Here is a 10,594-nt window from a genome sequence, read left to right on the forward strand (position 1 = left end):
ATTTGATAGCAATTTAAAAGGGAAACATTTAAATTGGGGAACCAGTACTAATTATAAATATATATAAATCGTAATGTTTTGGGTGAAATACTGGACCGGTAATTTTATTATTTTACACTCAAGTACTACATTTTCTTCAAAGATTATATGGAAGGGTAGAACAATAGTTGATACAGTTAAGTAAAGTGTCCACAGACCAACTGATGGTTAGATGAGATATGGACACAGTTTGATTTAGGAGAACAAATACTAAACATTTCTAATGCAGCTTTTTTCTTACAACATTCTTCACTTGTCTTTTGTCTTATTTTGACCCATAATCATCCTGAAATAGTTGGGCAAAGAATTGTCATCTTTGTTTTCGTTTTTAACCTACATCTTCATATGAATCAACTTGATTTCGTTCATCAGTCTTTTGATACTGTAATAGAATGTTACTGCAGTTATGAAGTTTAAAAAAAACGTTGTGGACCAACAAGTTGTTGAAAATTTGACAGTTTGAAAGTATCTATGGTAAGTACTATGGTATTGTAACTTTAAGTGGTTCCCCTTAACATATTACATATGTCTGCCTGCAATATTTATTTTAATGTACCTTAAATTTCGTATTTTCGCGTTAAAATAGAATGCCGTCTGGAGTTCGTTATATAGAACGGGTAGTGCAATGAGCCCATGTTCACTTGGACAGTGTTTAAAATATTTTAAGCAATATATAATTTCAATAACTTCGACATAAAGAATACATGTACCATGCATGTATGGGAGTCCAACTCATTATATAGACCGTTCACCCCTTTAGAACGTAAACTCCTGGAGATACTTTGTCATTATAAATAAATGATAGTTTAGAAATTTAACATGTACACTGATTTTATCAAAAGAGAGTTGGAATCTCGGAGATCATTATAAAGTTGTTGTGACTGTCAACTAAATAAGAAAGGTATTTCTATAAATATATCCCCTCCCATTATAAGCCATGTTTGACACGAACGTCACGCATTTAAATCCCACTCTTTGTAAATGTTAGGTAGAAGGTTATTGTACGTTGAAAACTTCAGTAAAAACGCTGGTATACAAATGCATATTTTACATATATATGTCTATGAAGTTTTGCTGTTAATTTTAGAAATGATAGGAATTTAATCGGTCCTTGTTTCTCTTTGCTAGAAAACCATACATGGCATTGAACCTGATTCTTACTTAAATCTGTATGGTTAAATTTTGCTGTTTTACTCCTATGAATTACTGAGATCTAAAGATGAATAGATAACTGATCTTATGAACATTTATACACCAAGATTTTAAACGATAAAACTATATCATACGACAAATTGATATACAAACTTTGTGTGAAGCAGTTTTTATTTTAGGTATACGCTCCATAATCGTTTTACGTTTTGTTAAATGTACTATCTCCAGTGCTACATTAAACAAGCAGAACTGTATTCTATCAAATAATAGAGTAAAACATTTTTTTTTTTTGGTAAATGAGAGAATCCTATCGTCCATAAATGAGAATTTTATAGAATTAAGTAGTGATTTTGCTCCATTAAGCATAAAATCGTTACAACTAAAATCTGATTTATAGTGGGAAAATGAATCATTGCGGTGACGTGCGTCCCGCTGGAACATTTGTTACTTATTTCAATTTATAAAGAAATCAGAAATGTTGAAATAAGTTTTATATAAATAAAATATCCGGATTATAAATAATGATTATCGTTAAATAGGTATATTTACATTATCACACATGCTTTACAAAGCTGTTACCCCATCTTTCTCGAGCAGCAAGTCTTTTGTCTGAGCGCCATTCTCAACCGTTCGCATAGTGTACTCCGTTTTTGCAAAAGAATTGTTAGGACTACGATAGGCGTACCCATTTCGGTGTTCTATTGAGACACAAGATCTTGGAAATAAAATCCTTCTAAATGCATCTCTGAACTCCTGATTGAATATACTGTAAATTATGGGGTTTAAGCATGAGTTGACATATCCGAGCCAAGTTAATATTTTGAACAAAATCAAAGGAACACATTTACAAAATGCAGCTATTAGATTAACAATAAAGAAAGGCAACCAGCAAAATAGAAATACGCCCACTATTATTCCTAATGTAACGGCAGCTTTGTGATCCTGGCTAGAACTAGACTTTGCGCCGAATTGCGGAGTTTGCGTCTTTTTTATGCTATTCACATGTCGCCGTGCATAACAATACAATTGTAAGTAAATTGTTAACATAACAATACACGGAATATAAAAACTAATTGTGGACGAAACAACAGAGTAGACAGGGTTAAGCTCCATGGCACAAACATTTTCCTCCAGTGGTTTGCCTCGGTCTTCAGCGTTTTTATGCCATTCTAAATGAATCGGAATGAAAGAGATCACACCGGACATGATCCATACGGCACTTATCATGGCCGCGATCTTTTTCCAGTTCATCCACGTCTCGTACCGAAAAGGGTTCCGAATGTGAATGTATCTGTCTAAACTGATAACACAAAGGTTAAGAATTGATGCAGTGGAACACATGATATCGCCTGATATCCAGATATTGCAGAAAGTAGCGCCAAAAATCCATTTATCAAGAATATCATTTATAACGGCAAATGTCATCACTAGCATGGCCACCAACAGATCAGCTATGGCCAAGGATACAAGAAGTAAGTTATTCAGATGTTTGAGTCGACGGTCCGTGAATACAGCGACACAAACAAGAATATTACCGGCTATCGCCAAAATAATAAACAATGACAATATAGTACCAATGATGATACTCTCCGCAAGACTATACGCTCCTCCTGCTCCATTGTCTTCAGTATCATTAGTTCCATTAAATGTATTTATTATTGTATAATTTGGACTATCCGAAGATAGGTACCAGCCCGAAAAATTGCTTAACATAGTCTTCAATCATTTGTAGGTCCAGTAAGAAAGAGCCCATGCCTGCCTGACATAATACTGACTGGGAGTCCTGATGACAAACAAGGCAATCGATTGGTAACACTATGACACTCTTTCCCACTTTACTCCATGTAAACACAGTTTTAATTTTATGTACACACTTTATAAATACTGGCCGTTTGTTTTCTTTTCCACTTTAAAACTCAATATTTGTTCCGATAATTGCATTTTTCGCATGAATTATTTGAAACTCCATAGTTCTACGGTGGTACGTAAGTAATTGTCTATATATTTCCTTCATTTGAAATATCCTCACCTATAAACTGAATACCACTCTATGAAAATTCATATAGATCCCTTGAAAAAACAAAAATTCAATCCATACATTCAACAGATTTCCGATTTAAATTTACTCTGCGGCAATATAGTTGTTTATATCTGGCCAAATATCTCTATCACACCTTTATAACACAGCGTACAATACTTGTAGTCATACAAATCAACCAATTACTCCCAGTAGTGATCTTCGCTGAATAAGAAGTTAACCCATAGGAATAGTTAGTTTTTCTTCTGTAGCCTGTTAGAGCATTCCCAATGCATAACTAATCAATTGCCTACCAATAGAATCATATAATTATGAAATAAATGCTTTCCATATCCTTCGGTTTCGAACTGAAATTTTTAAACAAAGAATAAGATATATAGACTTTGTCGATCATTGATTCGCCAGTTAATATTGCACAAAGTAATACTGTTACATTTTGATAACGATTTTTCACCTAAGATCCTGCCTCTTTCTACACGTGGTATCTCTTATTCATAAAAATATTCAACTAAGATCGTAGATTTACAGAAGTATTAATTAACTAGTTTTCGTTTAAAAATCATTTAATTTACATTTTATACGGACTATGATTTTTATCCTTTCTATCTAAATAGTCCATAATATAAGACCATTAATAAATGAAGGTGAAAATGATAAAAAAAAATCTCACTGATTATTATGTCAATTCTTCTTAAAATCCACACGTTATCACAAAGTGACATCTAGAATATGTGCAAACTGTTATTCAACTTGCAGCAATTAATACTAAAATGAAATACAATCTGAGATTTTAAAATGCATTCATAACATTGAACGAGGCTGTAAAACGCCGGTGAAAATACTTGTTTAGTTATTAACAGACGAGGCTATGTCACGGGTGGGTAATACTTTTATAGAACTAAAAATGGTTCTTTTACTTAGTCTTCCTTTGTAAATAATAGATATTTACTTTTCAATTTGAAGTGTGGAATCGTGAAAATAATTTAAAATCCACGACATATTCCATTCTCCTTAACCGTTCTTTACATGATGAATTACTTAAAGTTGTATTAAATAAACAGTCGTTATGAAAATTGATGTTTTATATAAAAAGAATTTCGCTATGCACCTGATCACATGATATAATATTTCAAAATTCTTTAATTAGTTTTTCTAAAGATTTTTCTCAATAAGAAACAAATCTGTAATTATTTTGGATATGTTTGTCTAGATATTACCGTAACGGGGAGGAGATGTAAATTCAACACATATTCATATATAGCAACTATTGAATGATTGGTAACACGAGGAGAGATGTGGTTTAACCCCTTGTCCATGTGTTGATAATGACAAGTTGACTACTTAAAACGAAGTGGGATCCATATTACCTCAGGAAGTTAAAAACATTCCAGAAGTACAAATCGTATACATGTATGATGTGGTAAAAATCCAATTTAAATTGTCATGTAATTATGTAAAATATCTTCATGAATGCACATAATTAAAAACAAATCACCATGATATAAAACGAAGGAGAAAAAATAATTATATTAATTTTTTAGTCAGATTTCATCGAGTATTTGTGGTTTCATATTTTAAGTTACCCAAACGACATTAGAATTTCATTGGCGTCTCTTTGTTTTTTAAGCAACGTACAACATGCATACCCCATGTAAAATATACAAACAAACTCTTAATATTTGAGAGTAAGGATATATTTGTGTACAATTCATATCTTTGCATTACTATTCTAATTATCTGCAACATTTATCTAGAAAAAGTAAAATAATGAAAGAAAGGTGGGTCTTATAATTAATTACATTTCTTTCACTTGTAAGAATTAATTAACAAGAGCAGACCATAATGAAATAAGGGATATATTTTTGACGAGTATAATAATTTATCTTCATACATAATACAATAGTATAATAAAATTCATAGTACCAAATGATTAAATACTGAATCTTGACGTCTTTGATGGATCGGACACACCTTTGACAGCCTGGGACTATTGACTATATACATTTTATCATTGAATTATTATTTTTTTTTGTACGTCACCGTGACGTATGAATGATCATTTGATGATTGTAACATTGCTCTTCGTGGACTTACCTTTTTTTTTTGGTTTATTTTCCCCAAAACAGAGCATACATGTTCTTACCGTTTCATTTTCGTGGCACAAATTAAAGTCATATCTCCACTAATTCTTATAGTTCAGCGTCTTTAAAATAATTCTCCATAATTTATTTGTATCAGCCAAGGATGCAAGGGAATATCCTTCTGCGATGACGAGACAATATCCGGAACTATTTTCTAAACTGTGGTTATCAGTTAGTTAGTAATTTTAAATTCCAATATCAGAACAATGAAATAAAGTTAGCTCTTTTTGCTGGAGTGTGGATAACCTTAACAATAATTTCCCAAGTGTCATGCTTAAAGCTAGAAGACAAACATACTATGAGAGCCCATTAATTAGTTTACATCGCTAAAATACATCTAGTATCGGGATACGACTGAGAATACGTGTGAAATGTAATAACGAGTTCATTACTACAAAACAATACAATAAAATTTATAGGTCTTCAATTATTCTAATGGCCACTGGGAGAATTTAGTATGAAGTATGGTATTCTATCATAGCAAGTCCGAAACAGTTTGGCCATATAAAATTGACAAAAATAAACAAACGAATAAGGATTATTTGGGCTTAATCCACAAATATTGATGTCATGAGAAAGAAAAGATATTGGTGTCAATTCAAGGCCGAAGCAGTGAAAGTAGCAACTGGAAGGAAAAATGGAGGGGACATGTAAATTACCTGAGAGGTCCTACTTGAGAGACGGAAATAAATCATATAAATCATATTGTAAGTGAGATTATGCTGGATGGAGATGTCAATGACAGGTATGTTCTTGTCATAGCATACATAAGTGTATTCCGTCTTATCTACAATATAAGGGTCGAACAATACGGCATGTGTGTGCATGAGGCTTAGGGACGGGATAAAATGTGAGGCTTTGTCAAGCATGGTCAGTATAAAGCGTGAAGTACACATACAGGCTGTACATTCTAATATTGTTTTATCCTGCAATGAAAAGAGGATAAAATTCTTATATTGATTATCAGTAATTACTATTAATTATAGAGGTAATTTCTTGATGTGCTACCCCAAATGCAATGAAGACCCCCCCCTCCCCCCGCTTCACAGTTATCTCGAATAGTCATTGGCTTTGTTGAAAGATACAGAAAAATGTACATAAAATTAATAAAAATAAAACTGTATTCATCTCCTTGTATTTGTATATGAAGACGATGACAGTAGGATAAATCTATATTAGTGGAAGAAACATTTCGTTCAATCGACTTGTAAAGTGGCTTCCATTTGTTAAATATCCCATCTATTACTTATATATGCCTTAATGTTATGTTTCATTCAGTATTGTCAACTTTCCTTTCATCTGTGGCAACATCCCTTCAGTACCTGCGTATGCAGTTCTCATATCACCACTCACGTTATGCCAGAGTTTGCCTAACTATGCAGACTTTTTGTATCGCCCTAGACTTCTTATAATAAGGCCTTTGGAACACGGTTATGTTGCTATAAGATTGAAGTCATCACTACTGAAGTTTTATGGTCGTCATCACGAACTCGTGGATCGTTACGGTATATCCATCCGCGCCATGAAAACTGATTTGTTCAACGTGTCATAATTTTCCTTTCCTCTTTCGTCTAGCAATTCGACGGGTGTTTCTAGAAAAGCAGAGGATGTTTACCCTATCGGTGCACTTGGTCCATGCTCCTAGTTTTAGTGGATTCCGAGTTGCTCATTTACTTTTGTTATTTTGTATGTATTATTTTAGTTTTTCTATGTTCTTTGTTGTGTTTGTCTGTTTTCCACGTCTGATTTTTGTCCCTGGATTGCATTTTTTTTTATTTCAGCCAGAATCTTGGTCCCCTTGATTATTCTTTCACAGCTTAGATACATTATGATACTATTAACAGGCGGTTTGGAATTAAAAACCATGAAAATCATGTTGCATCAAGTCAGCTTAGCTGTAACAGTTCGGGTGTTTATCCTATGAAGGTCTTTTTATTAAGTTTATTGATCTGATGACATATAAGTGATACTGTCTTTTGTTGCGGAAATCCTTGCAATTGATAAACATCACAGTCATAACGAGGTCAATAAGATATCTGATATTTATTACAGTATCACACGGGTAATAAATAAAAGATTGGTAAATGATTTTCATCGCAGTTCATATACTATCATCACAGCATCCAGCATATCTTGTGACAAAGCTGGAATGACTCTTTTCTTCTTTTTTCGATCGGAACGGTCCCATACTTAACTTACGTAATTTTTAAGCGATAAAAATCAATTGGGTTTTTTCTACTAAATAAAAGAAATTTTAATTGTTCAATTTCCTTGAGTTAAGAGCGTAAAGATCAATTTATTGTAAAAGTAATTATTATTTTATTGGCATGTTAAGTGTTGTTATTGACTAACACAAAGTATTTTTGAGACCCATTCAGACTGTTCAATATGCTGCAATGAGGGCCATTCTAAGCAATAATGTGACGATGTACTCTCAGTCAAATCAATTGAACGAACATAAACACCATAGCTGTAGGTTTTATTGTATCATTATTGCAGTTAATGTTTATGCAATGTGACAGTTATAGAATTGTTCTCATATTTTCAAACTAATTTGTAATATCGAGGTATTTCAGATGTAATTTTACGAAGTCCGGATCAAAACACCCTGAGCAACAAACCATGATAAGTCACGCAGGTGTAATAATAATTTTAGGCATGGTTTACATTTTTATATCCCTTTTATGGAAGGTAATAGTGAAAATTGACATACAAATATGATAATTGGATTATAAATCTAATGACTATTTAGTATGATATTATTCTTTAGATTACCTTCACTACCTATAATTACTATAGATTGGATCTACCTGGACAAGTAAAATATGCTGAATTAGAAAAAAAAACTTGACTATTATTGAATAACGAATGGTATATGAATATGGATTTTTTTTAAAGTTTACAATGAAGGACCCATCAGGTGTAAGCACTGTTGCAATCAAATACAAGCAATTTTATATATTGTTAGAGGTATAAACATATTTTCACTCCAAATCAGCCAGATCATTGCCCCATCAACAAAAACGTGCAAACTGTTATGTCTCAATCTATAATTTAAAATAAAAAAAGGGTGAAAAAAAAACAATCTTACTCCCTACACAACTTTCACAATCATCATTGTGCCCTTCGAATATGAGGCAGAAAACTTATTTGTCGTTCAAATGTACATCATAACAATACCAGACTAAGGTTATTTTGACACCAAAGTAAAAAACGTTCGTTGTACTGATTTGCAAATGCAGTGACACTGCTGATTCAAACCATCTCTATCTGTAAAGATCATGTTCAGGTACTAACTTAACATGCTGTCTGTGTGTAACTTGTACAACTATCACAGCTTTGTTGAATGAAGAATGTTTCAAGGTTAAAAAGGCCAAAGATGAATCATAACGGGTCCTGTCATTTCTGCTTTGACTAAATAAATGGACAGTATGATTAAGTGACTGCCATATCATCGGTTGTACAAGCCTGTAATTCAGTTCCGTATGTATAATACATAAAGCCTTTACTTGACTCGATCATTTTGAACCCAGTGACAAATAAATCTTTTCCATTCGTGAATAGTTAGATTAGAAAAAGCAGAAATACATTAAGCTGATAATGACCAAGTTTACTAAGGAAAATTAAATTACTTACTTGTATAATCATTTGAGAAATTCATTTACAAAATTACACACACTTCAGTAAGTAGAGGCGGCTATATATAGAAATAGTAGTTCAATTTTACTTTTAAATTGTATGGTGTCATCGGGCGCGATAATAACTATTGGCTGTTTGTTTGATTTTTATTTCCTGTCGTCTAATTTTACACTAATTTAAACAATTGTAACGGTATTTTGTTAAGCAGAAAATGTCTCAAATGACAACGAATCGGCATGTCTGTTCAAAGTCCATTTTTATGAAAATAACGAAATAATGTACTTTTGCTGACAACATAATAAGTAACAAACTATGAATTAGTTTAGTAAACATATTAAGTATGATGTTTGCGTGAGTACGAAATTTTCAACTCGAAATTCTTGTTCTGTGCAGCAATGGCTTTAGCCAGAACTGAAAAAATGACAAAGCGTTTTAGAAATAATGATATCATAAAATGTTTACACAATAAAATCCTTTAAAAATAAGGTTGTGGATCACAGTAACATGATTTGGATAAAAAGATGTAACGAAACATGTTATAGTTGCAAAAAAAGTCTCTGCCAATGACCAACCCCTAAAAAAAAATAAAATAAGCAAGAAAAAAAAAACATAAACATATACATAAAGCAAGTAACATCAAATTTGTCATCAATTAACAAAATGCCTCAATGGTCTTATATCGCTGATCAGGAATTCATTTCATATCGCTTTATGAATTAAATAAAAAAATATACCGTCAATGGAAACCTTGAGTGATTTCAAAATATTTGCTAAAAACGCATTTGTTCGCCGTTTAACCAATAACTTTAACCAGGAATAATCCCTCAACTTTGACTTAATGGAGACTTTTGTAGGCCTTTTTAAGGAGCATTTTATAAATTGAATGTTAGTCTGCGCCTATTATGGTTTTCACGATATTGGCTAACCTTCAAAATAAACCTTATTTTTCGTCCTCCGATGGAATTATTAACACCTTACAGTATAATCTAAGATTTTTTTGTAGGCCTTATTTTTAAAGATCAGCTTATCAATTGAATTATTATGCATCAATTTTGATGCTGAACATTTCCAATCAAAATAATTCACACCGTTGAAAAAGTTCTGTTTTCGAGAATTCTTGTTCAGAATATTTACGACATAACACGAGTGAAACATTAAAGTCATCGACAGTTCGGCATTATTTGTTATACGAGTCAAAACAATAAAGTCATCGACAGCGATTATGTATTTGACCTGGTTTATTTTTTTTCACTCAACACAGACAAATCGAGTATAGAGTTGACTCTGAATTTTTATGTTCTAGTGAGAGAAACAAGTAGAGGTAAGGAATGAAAATAGACACTTTATTAATTCATATTAACGATGGTTTCAGCTACCCACGTTGTAATGGTCTATAGCTAAATCAAACTGTATACTTAGTTGAAATAAATCTGTTAACTTTGACTGTTTGACCTATAGGGACTACCGATAATGATACAAAGGCTTAATGTATGTTTGAAAATCGGACTATTACACATAGTTAGTTTTTAAAATGTCAAGTTGGACTCAAGACTATGATTTTAATTACCGCGTTCCTTTGATGGTT

At 32.3% G+C, this 10,594-nt stretch overlaps 1 protein-coding gene across 4 annotated transcripts; it reads right to left on the reverse strand.

The window, feature by feature from the left end:
* Nucleotides 1-1,667: 1,667 nt before the first annotated feature.
* LOC148622157 (dopamine receptor 1-like) lies at nucleotides 1,668-9,104 on the reverse strand. Of its 4 annotated transcripts, none has more exons than XM_088571767.1 (2): nucleotides 9,007-9,104; nucleotides 1,668-3,518 (listed from the first exon to the last, which is right to left on the reverse strand). In XM_088571767.1, the coding sequence occupies exon 2, from the start codon at nucleotides 2,902-2,904 to the stop codon at nucleotides 1,756-1,758; it is 1,149 nt and encodes a 382-aa protein (XP_088427893.1). In that variant the 5' UTR covers nucleotides 2,905-3,518; nucleotides 9,007-9,104; the 3' UTR covers nucleotides 1,668-1,755. The 4 variants fall into 4 exon arrangements, with proteins under 4 accessions (XP_088427893.1, XP_088427894.1, XP_088427892.1 ...); XM_088571768.1 differs by lacking the exon at nucleotides 9,007-9,104 and adding an exon at nucleotides 5,373-5,391; XM_088571766.1 differs by lacking the exon at nucleotides 9,007-9,104 and adding an exon at nucleotides 3,900-4,049.
* Between the last annotated feature and the right edge of the window lie 1,490 nt (nucleotides 9,105-10,594).

The sequence above is a fragment of the Perna viridis genome, chromosome 3 (genome assembly GCF_037379345.1).
Source record: "Perna viridis isolate PV_CMFRI_1.1 ecotype Kerala chromosome 3, ASM3737934v1, whole genome shotgun sequence".
NCBI lineage: Eukaryota > Metazoa > Mollusca > Bivalvia > Mytilida > Mytilidae > Perna > Perna viridis.